The 16,614-nt window shown below is 39.2% G+C and overlaps 1 protein-coding gene across 7 annotated transcripts in view; it reads left to right on the top strand.

The window, feature by feature from the left end:
- The window catches only part of SMG1 (SMG1 nonsense mediated mRNA decay associated PI3K related kinase), a 114,605-nt gene that overhangs the window by 22,198 nt on the left and 75,793 nt on the right, over positions 1 to 16,614 (top strand). For 4 of the 7 annotated variants that reach the window (XM_024241383.3, XM_024241381.3, XM_054534802.2 and 1 more), the window contains exons 2-6: positions 6,819 to 6,982; positions 7,568 to 7,723; positions 11,306 to 11,442; positions 12,747 to 12,805; positions 14,082 to 14,295. In XM_024241383.3, coding sequence (XP_024097151.1) covers positions 6,819 to 6,982; positions 7,568 to 7,723; positions 11,306 to 11,442; positions 12,747 to 12,805; positions 14,082 to 14,295 — 730 coding nt within the window. Of the gene's footprint in view, positions 1 to 3,716; positions 3,775 to 6,818; positions 6,983 to 7,567; positions 7,724 to 11,305; positions 11,443 to 12,746; positions 12,806 to 14,081; positions 14,296 to 16,614 lie in introns of all 7 variants that reach the window. The other 3 variants (XM_024241384.3, XM_054534803.2, XM_024241382.2) reach the window with 2 other exon arrangements.

Genomic DNA, 16,614 nt, shown 5'->3' with positions numbered 1-16,614 from the left:
CTCAAACATTAGACAGTACTGGGTCTGAGTTCTGGCTCTGCCTTTTACAAGCTGTGCAACCTTAGGCCAGTTATGAAACCTTAGTTATCAAGTTATAACTAATAGGATTGTGTTGAACATGAAATGACATGATAAACATATGTAAACTGCTTGGATCAGTTGCCCACTAGCTCTTGTTAGGAGCTAAAATGTTAGCTCTTGCTGAGGGTGCTGTCAAATGGCTTCTATTTCTCATGAAGCAGAAATCTATAAGGTCATCCACTGGTAGTGGTGGGAGAAGGAAGAAGGTGCAGAAAGTTTTACAGATGTTTTGGAAAGGAAAGAAACCTGGTGAGGGAAATGTGGGCAGCATCAGAGGCCCACTTGAAGTCAGAGAAAAGGAGCATTGGGGCATGGAGGTGAGGGGGTACTTTCTTCAGCTTTTCTCTGAAGACAATTGTGCACGTGAAACAGAGGTTAATATCAGATCTGTTGCCCTCCTGGAGTTATTGGCTTCGTTTGCTCCTTCTGGCTAATTTGATTGGAGGTCTGAAAATAGAGAATATTAGAGGTTTCTTGGAAGGAAAATAAGCAACACTGAAGTCAAATCTTTATCATGTTTGCTAGAAATGTTATTAAAAAACAAAATTTATGGCCGGGTGCAGTGGCTTATGCCTGTAATCCCAACCCTTTGGGAGGCTGAGGTGAGTGGATCACTTGAGCCCAGGAGTGCGAGACCAGCTTGGGCAACATTTTGGGAATGTTGTAGGGAATGGGACAAAAAAAATACAAAAGTTGCTGGGCGTGGTGGAGTAAGCCTGTGGTCTTAGCTACTTGGGAGGCTGATGTGGGAGGTTTGCTTGAGCTCGGATTGTGCCACTGCACTCTAGCCTGGGCGACAGGGTGAGACCCTGTTTCAAAACAACTTTTTTTGAGCTACAGTATATTTAATGGTTTTAAATATGAGTGCAGAGTAAGAGGGAGTCCAGTCCATAAGATGACCCTTGCTTCTAATACTAGTTGCGAGTTTGGGGGTTCACAAGACCACTCTTTTTTTTTTTTTTTTTTTTTTTTGAGACAGGGCCTCTCTCTGTCACCCAGGTGAGAGTGCAGTGGCATGATCACGGCTCACTGCGCCCTACCTCCTCCCTCCCAGGTTCAGGCAATCCTCCTACCTCAGCCACCTGAGTTGCTGGATCTATGGGCGCATACCACCTCGCCTGGCTAGTTTTTCTATATTTTTTAGAGACAGTTTCACCATATTGCCAGGCTGGTGTCAAACTCCTGAGCTCAAGTGATCCGCCTGCCTGGGCCTCCCAAAGTGCTGGGATTACAGGCTTGAGCCACTGTGCCTGGCCAAGACCACTCTTAGGTTGGATGATTTGCCGGGAGGACTCACCAGAACTCACTGAAAGCTCTCATACCCATGGTTAGAGTTTATCGCAGTTTAGGGATTCAGATTAGAATGAGCCAAGGGTAGAGGTGCATAGGGCAGAGTTCGGGGAAGTTCCAAATGTTGGAGTTTCGAATTGTCCTGTCCCTGTAGAGTTGTGAAAAATGATACCTTCCTGGTGGCACTGGTGTGCGACAATACTCATGGATTATTGCCAACCAGGGAAGCTCATTCCATTTTTTATGTCCAAAGTTTTTGCTGGGGTTCCATGGTTGCGTGCCCATGTGGCTAACCTTAGTCTCCAGCCCCACTGGAGGTCAAGCTGATCCATGTGACTCAAAGCCCCCACCATAAGCCACATTATTAGACTCTGCTGTGGCCTAAAGCCCCCAGATGAACAAGGACACCTTCCCCCCACCGCCGCTCCCACTTTTTTTTTGGAGATAGTCTTGCTCTGTTGCCCAGGCTGGAGTGCAGTGGCATAATCTCAGCTCACTGAAACCTCAGCCTCCTGAGTGGCTGGGATTATTACAGGTGCCTGTCACCATGCCTAGCTAATTTTTGTATTTTTAGTAGAGACAGGTTTCACCATGCTAGCCAGGCTGGTCTCAAAATCCTGACCTCAAGCGATCTGCCCGCCTTGGCCTCCCAAATTGCTGGGATTACAGGTGTGAGCCACTGCTCCTGGCCAGGACCCTTTTATTAGGTATGACATTTCAAGAGTTTAGAGATTACCTTCCAGAATTCACAGGTAAAAGCCAGATCTCTCCTTGGTGAAGATACAATTCTTTACAATTTTACAATAGTTAAGTATATTTTATCAGTCTATATTGGCTGTTTAGTTGACAGACAGTTAAAAATTGGTGACAGTCCAGATGTGGTCACTCATGCCTCTAATCCTAGCATTTTGGGAGGCTGAGGTGGGAAGATTGCTTGAGTCCAGGAATTTGAGAGCAGCCTGAGCAACATAATCAGACACTTGTCTCTACAAAAAACATAAAAGTGAAAAATTAGCTAAATGGAGTGGCATGCACCTGTGGTCCCAGCTGTTTGAGAGGCTGAACCCATGAGGTCGAGGATGCAGTGAGCTATGGTCATGCCAGTGTACTCCAGCCTGGGTGACAGACTGAGACCCTGTCTCAAAAAAGGAAACAAATCACCCATAAATGGATAATTAAGATTTGGTTATTATAGACACTTAATACTTAGGTAGCTAAGCTAGTTTTACCAATAAATTATATTAATTTAATATTTCAGTATTGCAGAACTGATGCATACTCATTTATAATTTTGACATGGAATGGTTCTGTTTTGTTTTATTAAATTTGAACTTAAAGTTCTCTGCAAGAAGAGATTTGTGTAATAAATTCCCTGAGCCTCTCAAATTAATATTTTAGCCATAGACTCATATTTAGAGCAGTGTTTCTAATGTAATGATACAAGGCCCAGGGTTATTCATAGTTTCACCCTTTCTCTTATTCTTCATTAAAGCGTGTTTGAATCCAGGTAAGAGGCATTACAGGGGAAAACCTTGAATTTATTTTTGAAGGGTAAATCATTTTCAAGTGGTATTAACCATTAGTATGGAAAGCAACATATCCTATAACTGCTCTGTGACAGTGAGACTATCTTTGCTACTTTAGAAAATAAGTACATTCCTACTTCATTGGCTTTAGTGCAAATCTCATTTCCTGGTTTATATCCATTACAAATTATCACCATGAGAGCAAAATCCCTTAATAAACCTAGGTAAAAGCAATTTGAAGTAATATGATGCTTACTCCAGTGACACCACTAGGTGTGGTGTTTGCATCAAGTCATTTTGGGGTGCTTTATGGAAATGCTTCCTAGTAGGGAATTCCCTGACTTCACACTTTCCAGAGATGACGCTCTCTCTCTTTTTCTCTCTAATACTTACAAGAATGGACTGCAAGGCTACATTTAGTCAGGAGATACTATCCCCAGCACATGGTGGATTGTTAATGTGAGGTCTAAGGATCCCGGTCATTTGAAACGAATGGCCTCCTAGATTTATGGCATTTTTCTGTATATTGAGAATAGGTAACTAAAATAAGTGGTAACTATATTTGCATGTGATTTGTATGTTATAGTTAACATTTAAATTCTCTTATGTACTAAAATTTTTTTGGTGGCCACATTAAGCCTCTTTATCCTGTAAGGCACAGAGTGGCTTTCCACCTCAATTTTTGCTTTAATGTATGAACCCTAATGGGACCATAGTTCAACTAAAGGCACCTAACTCATGAATGATATTTGCTCCATGTTTGAACAACAAATGTTTTAACCCACTGTCTTCACTAATATTGTAACTACTGTCTTACAGATTGACTTGATGCAAAACATCACAAAGGCTCCATATTATACAGTATGCGATTTTTGAGGTATGAGCTTTAGAAACTTACCTCTCATGTGGCATGTACATCAGGCTTTAACTTCAGTTTGATCGTTTTGGGGAAATTTATGCATTTCTTTTTTTTTCTCTCCATGATATTTTTAGAATATTAAAGGGGCTGTAGAGGTATTTTTGGATCCTTGCTAGGATTCTTAGACTTAACAGATAGATTTTCTTTTTTCACTAAATTGAGACACTAATTCTGGCAGATGATATCCCTTTCAGCTCTTCTAACTAACTAGCCTAACATTTATGCCTGCCTCTTGGAGTTCAAATCTGCAGTTTCTATTTTGTGGCTTTGATTGCCTCATTTTAAGTGCTCATTTCCGTTCTTTAACAGTTTTCTATTTATTGGACTGGGATGATCTTGTTGGTGGTAACAGCCTGACATTGACATTTTTTGAAACCTAAGCAGTCAAGATTGTATAAAAATAGAAATTTCGTATAAATGCTAAACCATTTTGTGCTTTTAGGTTCAGAATGCTTACAACCTGAGTTCTGGTTAGGGATGCTTTGATCAATTTGTATTAAAATAATTTGGCAACTAGGGAGTTTTTAGGTATTTCTGAGACAGTGGCTCTATTCCAGTTAGTTTTTTTTGTTATATTTCTGAAAACACAAATTTTTTTGGGGAAAAAAAATCTCAGTGTTCATAACTTAGGGGATTTAGAAACCTTATTTCTAACCAATGGGGAAGCTGCTCCTGGTTTTACAGTTTAGTTTGAAATCAGATGCTTCCTAGTTGGAAACACATTGTTGGTAGCAGCAGATTACCTGGTTTCTTCAGTGAAGTATTTAAGTTGCTGTATATTGACTGTAAAAACTTGTTTTGATTATATTCATATACTCATGAACTGTTTGTACATTGTCTTTTAGACTGGTAACTTTGAGTTTATTTTGTATTATGGTCATAATAACTTTTAACATACCCTGCAAACTAAGCGTTTCTTTATAATTCATTATCTTATTTAAGCCTCACAACAACCTTGCATGTTAGATAGGTATCATCCTCATTTTATGCAAGAGACAACCAAGGCTTGGAGATCAAGTAATTTGTGCAAAGGCACACATACTTTTCAGTGCTGGAGCTGGGATTTGAGCCCAGATCTTTTTTTAACTTGTATTCTCTGCTGCCTTATGGTACTACTGTTTCACCAGAAAATGATACAAATATTTAACTCTTAATAGTAAAGGTAGTATAGGAGATAAGTAAACATGATGGAAACAGGAAGTGAAGATATGTTTAAATATTGGCAGACTTCAGTTATCTTTGTGTTTCCGAATTAGTCAAGTGCTTATTTTATTCGCTCATCTAATAAGAGCTTACTGTGGCATACATATAAAGTTCAAACCCTGTCAGAAAAGATTATAAGCTCTCTTATGTTTCAGTCTCCTTTCAGAAAGTAATGGTATGCTCTGATTTATATAGATGCATGTTAAATGTGCTCTTTTTAGGTACATAAGGAATGTGTTTTCATTAGTTTAAAAAAGTTATGGTCCATTGAGTTAATATTTTAATGCCTATAGACTTAGTATACTCAGAAAATATTCTCATACATTTTTCTTGAAATTCCATAGATTTTATTTTCCCTTATATTTGAAGTACTTAGCTTTATGAATAAGTGAACTCTGAATATTAGAAGATACTCCTTATAGAGCCTTAGTCATTTTAGTATGCTAGGTTTTGAATTTCATGAAGTTTCAGATTGAGAACCTTTGTAAGTAATGACTTGTACCAATTAGATATCCAAGTTTAATTGGACCTATTGTCTGCATTCTGTATTAACAGTGATCGTAGTAAGTGCAGATCAAGGTGTCCAACTGATTGAGCTCATGCAAAGTTTTATGTTTAGTATTTTTGGGAGCAAGGAAAGACAAATAAACTCTAAATGAAATATATACAGTATACAAACACTGCTGTCACTTTTACACCATAGAGGGAGGGGAAAAGCATAGAGGAATAGGTTAGTTTCTGGCCTTGCCAGTGTCCTAAACTTTTCTAAAAGATTCAGGTTCTAAAAGGTTGAGAAAGCATTTTTAGTAAATATCATAGAAGTGATTTTCTTTTTTTTTTTTTTTCCCCCCCCCAAAGTTGTTCCTCTCAGGAGAAAATCAGTAGGGGAAGAACTTACTTGGATTTTTCATATGCTATAACAGATTATTTTGTTGTCTTCTTTCTTGATAGTTTATGATTGATGGCTGAAAGAGTAACACTCATGAGAAGTCTTGTAACTCAGCTCTGTTTTACTTATGAGGCAGTTGAAGCATAGAGCAGATACTTAGATGAGGACACACTTTTACCCTTGGCTGTACCCTACTTGTTTACTAATAAGCATCAGGTATTATTCTAAACAGTACCTAAATTTTAAATAGATTATGAACTACAACTTTCCGATACAACTTTATTGCATTTCTGATACCTTTTATTTTCTTAAAATGTCTTCTTTTTTACTTCTTAAAATTTTGATTGCTACTCTTTACAATTAAGGCATCTTCAATGGGGTCTTCAATACTACAGTACCTAATCAGTACTTAGAAAATAACTTGGTAAGACATTGCCCGTCCCTGACATGCTGCCAGTGTTTTTTATTTTTATGACAGGAAAGGTTGAAATTTTTTGACTGATTAACCCTCTCCAGGGGGGAGAATTTAGAAAGAATTATTCTTATTATCAAGTCATGTGAGGAGAACACTGGACCAGAGTAACCAATTGTCCTGTTTTGCCTGGACAGGAGACTTTCAATGCTGAAACCAGCAAAAGTCACCCTAATCCCAGTAGTTATTCATATTTCTGAATGGGTCTTTAGAACAGTAGAAGAGACTGAAAAGTTGGCATTTCATCCATTGAGAATCTCTTCCCAGTGAAAGACTTCTTGTTAGACAGCTGAGTGCTTACATATAATATATAGTACATATTACACTAAATATAATAGTAATGGTTAAATGTAAAATTTGGGAGAAGAGAGGCTTGTGTAAAGAAAGATTTATTTATGTTATTTAAAGTTCTAATCTTAAACTTTTCTCTTTTTATAGAACTGATAGTGCATCAGCCGACCCAGATAATTTAAAATATTCTTCATCCAGAGATAGAGGTGGTTCTTCCTCTTATGGACTGCAACCTTCAAATTCAGCTGTGGTGTCTCGGCAAAGGCACGATGATACCAGAGTCCACGCTGACATACAGAATGACGAAAAGGGTATATATATTTTCTTATTGCTACAAGCATGTTTTTTGAACCTACCTATCCCACCTTCCTGCCTTCTTACACCCCCAACTTTCTCGCTTTCTTCTAATATATTTAAAATATGAATAACAGATGCAGTGTTATTTCTGAAAACTTCATAGGACATTTATCTACTTTATTATTTTTAAAATTTAAATTTTTTTCCATACATAATTCATAAATGCAGTTTTCTTTCAAAAAAGATACAATACTATTTTTGTTTTTATTTTCAAAAATATTTAGCTAAGGTTGAAGTTCCTCTTGGCTACTGTCTCTAAACTTCAAGAAAGTTTTAAAACAAGGTGAAAAATTTGATTTAATTTAGTTTGCATTTCTTTGCTTATTTTCCAATGAAGGGATCAAAATAAAATTAATTTAACTTCAAAGGTGTATTAAAAGAAATCAAAATGATTTTCAAGGCAGACAGTACAGGAAAAAGGTAGGAGAAGCAAAGGCTGATTGAGCTGCATATTGAGTAATAAGATCCTGAGCTATCAGGAAATTGACTGAATGAAACGAACAATCATATTTAAATAACGTACACATTGCTGTTTGTAGGTGGCTACAGTGTCAATGGAGGATCTGGGGAAAATACTTATGGTCGGAAGTCGTTGGGGCAAGAGCTGAGGGTTAACAATGTGACCAGCCCTGAGTTCACCAGTGTTCAGCATGGCAGTCGTGCTTTAGCCACCAAAGACATGAGGAAATCACAGGGTAAGGCTGGAAAAACGGGGACCAATCACATACACCTTCCAAAGACTTGTATCTCCTCTTATTCTGGATGCCTCTTACTAACGCCTTACACAGGCATAAGTTGATTAGTCTACTGTGCAGGTAAAAATTGTTTACATTCTTTTCCTGTGAACTGTTAATTTCCCACTAGAAAGGTTATAGTACATTTTAAAAGAGAATTCTCTTAAAACAAGATTAGAAGACTGGATAAGATCTTACAGAAAAGGTTTACCCAATTATCGTGGATATTGAATGTATAGTGCACAGTAGGCTCTTACTACAGCAAGTCCTTGAACTCTTGGGCCTGTGGAGGATATAGATATATATAGAGAGGGGGTACTTTTCTGTCTTTTTTTTTTTTTTTCCTTAAGTTCAGGGTACATGTGCAGGATGTACAGGTTTGTTACATAGGTAAACGTGTGCCATGGTAGTTTGCTGCACAGATCATCCCATCATCTAGGTATTAAACCCAGCATCCATTAAGCTATTCTTGCTGATGCTCTCCTTCCCCCTGTACCCTAGAGTGGATACTTTTCTGTTTTTTTTGTTGTTGTTGTTGTTTTCAATATATTTTTTTGAGATAGAGTCTTGCTCTGTCACCCAGGCTGGAGCGCAGTGCTGCAATCTCTGCTCACTGCAACCTCTGCCTCCCAGGTTCAAGTGATTCTCGTGCCTCAGCCTCTCGAATAGCTGGGATTACAGGTGCATGCCACCACACCCAGCTGATTTTTGCATTTTTAGTGGAGACAGGGTTTCACCATGTTGGCCAGGCTGTTCTCGAACTCCTGACCTCAAGTGATCACACGTGCTCATTACAGGCGTGAACCACTGGGCCCTGCCTAGAGTGGGCACTTTTTCTAAAGTTAAATATACTGATAGCATTTCTGCCTTATGACGTAGCCTCACTGTATAGGTGGGTGCCTTGGAAGTTCAGAGGATTGGCCAGGTGCAGTGGCTCACACCTGTAATCCCAGCACTTTGGGAGGCGGAGATGGGCGGATCACGAGGTCAGGAGATCAAGACCATCCTGGCTAACACGGTGAAACCGCGTCTCTACTGAAAATACAAAAAATTAGGCAGGCGTGGTGGCGGGCGCCTGTAGTCCCAGCTACTCGGGAGGCTGAGGCAGGAGAATGGCGTGAACCCGGGAGGCGGAGCTTGCAGTGAGCTGAGATCGCGCCACTGCACTCCAGCCTGGGCGACAGAGCGAGACTCCGTCTCAAAAAAACAACAAAAAAGACAGTTCAGAGGACTAGAGGTAATGATAATTTTTTTCATTAAAGAGAAATTTATCGGTAAAGCTGAGTTATGGGCTTTGTCAGATGTAATTACTTTTTGGACATTTAGTTTTTGACTTTTTTTTTTTTTTTAATACTGTGTGTGTGCTTCGTGTATCTTGGTGAAAATCTTTGTGCCTGTAGCTTCTATTGTTGGTATATAACTTTTAAAAAACTGATTTCTTTTTATGTTTTCACAAGTGGAATGAATTCTAAGGCTGTGCTGTTTGTTAAAATAGAGTGTTTGAAGCCTTAGACTTATGATGTTATAGAAGCTAAACAGCGACTCTAAAGTAATTCAGTAAACAATTCCTCTTCTTCAAAGGCTCAGGGTCATGTAGTTTGCTAGTGACAGAATTGTAAGTAGAGCCTAATTTCCCAGCTGGTAGCTTGATGACATTTTTGGTATCTGTCCTTATTGAAATACTCTATGGGCTAGGGATTTGTAAAAATCCTATTCTTCTCTCAGACATTGTAGTTTCTTTTTTTTTTTAACTTTTAAGTTCAGGATACAAGTGCAGATTTGTTACATTGGTAAACTTGTGTCATGAGGGTTTGTAGTATAGATTATTTTATCACCCAGGTATTAAGCCTGGTACCCATTGGTTGTTTCTCTTGATCCTCTCCGTCCTCCCACCCCTCACCCTCCAAAAGGATCCAGTGTGTGTTGTTCCCCTTGTAGTTATTTATTTATTTATTTATTTATGAGATGGAGTATAGAGACGAGGTTCCACCATGTTGGCCAGGCAGGTCTCAAACTCCTGACCTCGTGATCTGCCCTCCTCGGCCTCCCAAAGGGCTGGGATTACAGGTGTGAGCCACCATGCCCAGCCTTCTGGTTTCTTTTATTGTCAATTTTTTCTCATACCTTAGAAATGAAACTGTCAGACCCTTTGTGATTTGTTGTTTACGTATATATTGGCTAATTATGGTAAATAGCACAGTTGAAAATGTTTTGCAAAAATTGAGTTTTTGTTTTGTTTTGTTTTTTGAGAGAGTCTCGCTTTGTCACTCAGGCTGGAATGCACTAGTGTGATTTCACTGCAACCTTTGCTTCCCAGGCTAAGGCGATCCTCCCACCTCAGCCTCCTGAGTAGCTGGGATTACAGGCATGTGTCACTATGCCCACCTAATTTTTGTATTTTTCGTAGAGATGGGGTTTTACCATGTTGCCCAGGCTGGTCTCAAACTCCTGGGTTCAAGTGATCTGCCTGCTTTGGCCTTCCAAAGTGCTGGGTAATTACAGGCAATAGCCACCTCGCCCAGCAAAAATCTAGTTTTTAAGGGCATCTTTAATATACTAATAGTATTCACTATTGTTTGCTTGTTCTTGTGATTAAAAAATAAGGGGAGAAAAGTTGTGGTTTGCTACCTTTCTAGTGGAGGCATACCTTGCATGTGGTAGATGATAATTAGACATTTGTTGAACTAAATGTGTGATTATGGCTCCCCAAAACTTCATCCCAGGGAAATGATGATAATGTGAATAAGAGGCTTTCCTCCAGTGGAATACCTAGATGATAAGTAGAAGCCTATATCCTGTTTTTACTCGATTGAGACTTTATCCGTATCCCCTGGAAGTTGTTTAATTTACCTACACCCAAGCTCTTTACCTGCATGTTGAAAACAGTTTGGAATGGACCCAAAGAAAGTTGTTACTAAGGCCTTTCTTTTTTCTCTCCCAGCCAGTCCTCTGGAATGAGGTGTTCAGTTGGCCTGGTGTTACTCATTTCTCGTTTCCTTCAGCAAGTATTTTTTTGAGGGTCTGTTATGTGCCAGGCACTCTGCTGGGATTTGGAATATAGAGATGAACAAAAGAGTGATAGGACCTATATTCCTTGAGCTTTTATTGACCAGTGGATTGTGACTGTTTGATGTGATTTTATTTTTGAGAGAGGATCTTGCTCTGTCACCCAGGCTGGAGTGCAATGGGATGATCTCGGCTCACTGCAACCTCCGCCTCATGGGCTCCAGTGATTCTCCTGCCTCAGCCTCCCGAGTAGTTGGGACTACAGGTGCACACCAACTTGGCTGGCTAGTTTATGTAATTTTTTGTATGTTTGTGGAGACAGGGTTTCACCATGTTGCCCAGGCTGGTCTCAAACTCCTGAACTCAGGTGATCTACCCGCCTTCCAAAGTACTGGGATTACAAGCATGAGCCACCATAATAATTTAATTATTATTTAAATAATTTTTAATTTAAAAAATTTAAAAATTATTTTAAAATTTAAAAATTTCTTTGCTTATTTATACTCAATGGACAACAAAATGTTTCTATATTCACAGAGAGATCGATGTCTTATTCTGATGAGTCTCGACTGTCGAATCTTCTTCGGAGGATCACCCGGGAAGACGACAGAGACCGAAGATTGGCTACTGTAAAGCAGTTGAAAGAATTTATTCAGCAACCAGAAAATAAGCTGGTAAGTATAGTATGTTTGGAAATATAAGGATTTTTGTGTTTCCATAATAAACTAGGTAATGCTAACTTGAGTAGTTTATGAATGGGGAAAGTCTGTGTTTTGATGATCGAGAACTTAATGCTCTCTAATATGTAATTTCTTTTTCTTCTTAAAGACAAGATCTTGCTCTGTCGCCCAGGCTGGAGTGCAGTGGCACAATCATAGCTCACTGCAGTCTCAAACTCCTGAATTCAAGCTATCCTCCCAGTGTGGCCTCCTGAGTAGCTGGGACTTCAGGCATGTGCCACTACACCTGGCTGAGGTGGAAGAATCACTTGAGCCCAGGAATTCAGGGTTGCAGTGAGATATGATCACACTTCTGCATGTCAACCTGGGCGACAGAGGGAGTCCTTGTCTCTTAAAACAACAACAGAAATGTAACAAAGTATAGGAAGGGTTAAATTTTTTTCTTCACTTTTTTTTTTACACCAATTAAGAACTTGATATGGGCCAGGTGTGGTGGCTCATGCCTGTAATCCCAGCATTTTGGGAGGCCAAGGCGGGCGGATCACCTGAGTTCAGGAGTTTGATACCAGCCTGCCCAACATAGTGAAGCCCCATCTCTACTAAAAATATAAAATTAGCTGGGCGTGGTGGCACATGCCCGTAATTCCAGCTACATGGGAGGCTGAGGCAGGAGAATCGCTTGAACACAGGAGACGGAGGTTGCAGTGAGCTGAGATCACGCCATTGCACTCCAGCCTGGGCAAAAAGATTGAAACTCCATCTTAAAAAAAAAAAAAAAAAAAGAACTTAATAATGAGCAGGAGAAAATTAATGAAAATGGTCTAGTGAGGCAGATGACACTTGGATCAAAGCAAGTTTCTCCTCCTTCCAAATTTTATTATGAGAAGTTTCAAATATATAGCAAGTTGAAAGAATTTGACATTGAATGTATTAAACCCATCATCTAATTTTTGTCTTTAACATTTTACCCTAAATACTGCCTTGTCACATATCTCTCCATCTATCCCTCCATCCATCAGTTAATTTTTCAAATGGATTTCAAAGTAAATAAAACAAGCTTTTTGAGTTTTTTTTTTTGTTGATGATCACAGCTCTATGTTTCCAGTGGGTGAATTTCTTTCATAGTCTGAAAGGAAACATGACATTCCTGATACATGCCCATTGAGGACTGGGAATAATAAAGAAACTAAAGTACTGTTGAATTATAATTTGGAGGGGAAGACAAGTAAAAAAGTACACAATGCTATTCTTAAAAGTATAGAAATTTGAAGTTTTTATAAATGTGTTTTCTTTTAAAGGTACTAGTTAAACAATTGGATAATATCTTGGCTGCCGTACATGATGTGCTTAATGAAAGGTAAGTAACTAATAATAGTTCAGTTTAAATGACTAAAATATATTTTTAGAAATTACTTAATACACAAGAAGACAAACCCACTGGCTTTGTTTATGAACATCTATTGACATTTCAGTGGGTCTTGTCATTTTTATCTGCATTAATTTTGTGTTGATTACGGTTGAATACAATGGAATCCACTTGAAAAGAATATTTATTTTTTGAGCCGGAGTCTCACCCTGTCACCCAGGCTGGAGTGCAGTGGTGCGATCTCAGCCCACTGCAACCTCCACCTGCTGGGTTCAAGTGATTCTTCTGCCTCAGCCTCCCGAGTAGCTGGGACTACAGGCGTGCACCACCACTGCCAGCTAATTTTTGTATTTTTAGTAGAGACAAGGTTTCACCATGTTGGCCAGGCTGGTCTCGAACTCCTGACCTCAGGTGATCCACCCACCTTAGACTCCCAAAGTGTTGGGATTACAGGCATGAGCCACTGTGCCTGGCTGGAATATTTTATTTTTTTAATTTGCTAGTCTCACTGGATAACCGAGTCTTGACTTATGGAATGGCATAAACTCTTGATGCAGGCACAAATGAATAAAATTAGTTTTTGTAAACTAGAGAATTTGAAACTGCTTAGAGAATAGAGGTAAAAAGGAGTTTCCTTCTTTGGGTAAGAGTGGATCCAAACCATATATTCTCTGGCTGTTAGAGTCTCCAGAGGTGTGTGGTCATTTTTTGTTACGGTGATTCCCAAAGATTTGCAGTATTGGCAAGTACCCAAAATTTATCTCAGCTGGTCATAAACCTTAGTGCCTTTTGATGGTTTTATTTTATAGAGTTGCTTATTAAAGTTATACGTAAATCATTACTGTTATCCTTCTAAGTTTTTAATAGTATTTAACTATTACCATTTTTTATTTTATAGTCATTACATATGGGCTTTATGTAGAATGTAGTTATGTATAGTGTGTTTTATCTAATTATTTGTTGCTGCCCTTTTCTGAGAGTTATTTAATACAGTTTGAGATGGAATTTAGCGTTTTTGGGCCTTCCCTCACTGTTTGTAAATAATTGATTTTGTAAAAAGAAGGTAATGTCAGACAGATACTTAAGGGCAATGCAGGCTAGACAGAATGTAGTATTTAGAGTGGAGAAAATTTCAACCTTTTATATAGTTTGAATAGAAATTTAAAAAACCACTTAAGACATTCTTTTGTAAGATGTGTTACTCGTGTCATCATAGAAAACTTAAGCCTTTTATGTGTGTTTTTTGTTTGCATTAAAATAAACACAGTAGCAAATTGCTTCAGGAGTTGAGACAGGAGGGAGCTTGCTGTCTTGGCCTTCTTTGTGCTTCTCTGAGCTATGAGGCTGAGAAGATCTTCAAGTGGATTTTTAGCAAATTTAGCTCATCTGCAAAAGATGAAGTTAAACTCCTCTACTTATGTGCCACCTACAAAGCACTAGAGACTGTAGGAGAAAAGAAAGCCTTTTCATCTGTGATGCAGGTAAGAATGAAGGGGGAAAAATGCATGATGTACTTGGGAAGAAAATTGTCCCTTAACACATGTCCTTGGAGGGGAGCTTGAAGAAGGGAAACATAGAATAGGGGTTATCTACTGATAGGAAATATTTTTTAAAAATTCCTCTTTCTCAGTTTGAGTAAAGGATACACTGTTCAAGGATCAGTGCTACATACATATATGCATATATGTGGAGAGAGAGGGAGAGATTTCTTCTAAGAAATTGGCTTACACGCCAGGTGCGGTGGCTCACACCTGTAATCCCAGCACTTTGGGAGGCCAAGGCAGGCGGATCACGAGGTCAGGAGATCGAGACCATCCTGGCTAACATAGTGAAACCCCATCTCTACTAAAAATACAAAAAAAATTAGCTGGGCGTGGTGGCGGGCACCTGTAGTCTCAGCTATTTGGGAGACTGAGGCAGGAGAATGCCGTGAACCTGGGAGGCAGAGCTTGCGTGAGCTGAGATCGCGCCACTGCACTCCAGCCTGGGCGACAGAGCGAGACTCTGTCTCAAAAAAAAAAAAAAAAAAAAAAGGATACACGTTGAAGTTAGATTTGAAATAAGTTAGTTTTAAGATTTTTTTCCTCAGCCAAGCGCGGTGGCTCACGCCTGTAATCCCAGCACTTTGGGAGGCCAAGGCGGACACATCATGAGGTCAAGAGATCAAAACCATCCTGGCCAACATTGGTGAAACCCCGTCTCTACTAACAATACAAAAATTAGCCGGGCGTGGTGGCACGCGCCTGTAGGCCCAGCTACTCAGGAGGCTGAGGCAGGAGAATCGCTCGAACCCGGGAGGCCGAGGTTGCAATGAGCTGAGATCGCGCCATTGCCTGGGCAACAGAGCCAGACTCTGTCTCAAAAAAAAAAAAAAAAAAAAAAAAAAAAAAAAGATTTTTTTTCCTCTTTGGTTTTTAGAAATGTTTTTTTTGAGATTGCTTAGGACCAGAATGATTTGCAAATTTGAAAATAGGAACTCCACTAGGAATGCTGGATAGAAGAGTGCTTCACATTTGTAGAGGGAGACGAACTAAATATCACAAGTTCTTTCTGAGCCTTTTGGTTTGCTAACGTGCCCCAAATTCTTATTCCAAATGGTATAAGATAATTATGTGTAAATGAATACCAGCTCTACTTAGTTCTATTTCACGTTTGTGTATCTGAATATATTAAAAAATCATTCCTTTTTTTTTTTATTGATGCAGAGTCTCGCTCTGTTGTCCAGCCTGGAGTGCAGTGGCATGATCTCAGCTCACTGCAACGTCTGCCTCCCAGGTTCAAGTGATTCTCCTGCCTCAGCCTCCCGAGGAGCTGGTATTACAGGAGTGTGCCACTAGCCTGGCTAATTTTTGTATTTTTAGTAGAGATGGGGTTTCATTGTGATGGCCATGCTGGTCTTGAACTCCTGACCTCAAGTGATCCTCCTGCCTCGGCCTCCCAAAGTACTGGGCTTACTGTCATGAGCCACCACACCTGACCTAAAAGATCATTGATTTAGTTTTGAGTAAGATTTTAAGTGATTAAATTATGGTATTGATGTGTTTGGAATATCTGATATTAGGGTTTTTTTTTTTTTACTGTTCTTGATATGCTTTATTTTGGGTATGTAGTTTAAAAAATATAAAGGAAATATAAGGAATGTTCTTTTTTTTTTTTTTTTTTTTTAAATAAAAAATGTAGTTTTAACTGGGCATGGTGGCTCACTCCTGTAACCCCAGCACTGTGGGAGGCTGAGGCTGGTGAATCGCCTGAGTCCAGGAGTTTGAGACCAGCCTGGGTAACATGGTGAAACCCTGTTTCTATCAAAAAAAAAAAAAAAAAAAAGGATAAAAAATAAGTCGGGCATGGTGGCATGCACCTGTAGTCCCAGATACTTGGAGGCTGAGGCAGGAGGATTGCTTGTGCCTGGGAGGTTGAGGCTACAGTGAGCTATGGTCAAGCTACTGCACTCCATTATAGGCAACCCTATCTCAAAAAAACAAAACAAAACATTTTTCCCCTTGATTATAGAGGTTTGAGAAAAATTTGAGGGAAGATTCAGAAAATTACCTGTAACTAAACAGAATGCCACCAGCTTGGGCTTATTCTGCATGCATAATTATGAACATTTTCCCAGCTCTTGTGAAAATTCTCACATTCATAGAAAGATAGATGCACCAGTAAAATAAATACCTGTAAATACGATAATAATTTCATAATATTTGCTTCACCTAGATTTACCAGTTACTAATATTTTGCCAGTTTTTTCTCACACACTTTTGTTGAGCATCTGAAAACCATACACATGATGACAGTTCACC

This window comes from Pongo abelii, chromosome 18 (assembly GCF_028885655.2).
Source record: "Pongo abelii isolate AG06213 chromosome 18, NHGRI_mPonAbe1-v2.0_pri, whole genome shotgun sequence".
NCBI classification, from domain to species: Eukaryota; Metazoa; Chordata; class Mammalia; order Primates; family Hominidae; genus Pongo; species Pongo abelii.
This window is presented reverse-complemented; position numbering and strand designations above follow the sequence as displayed.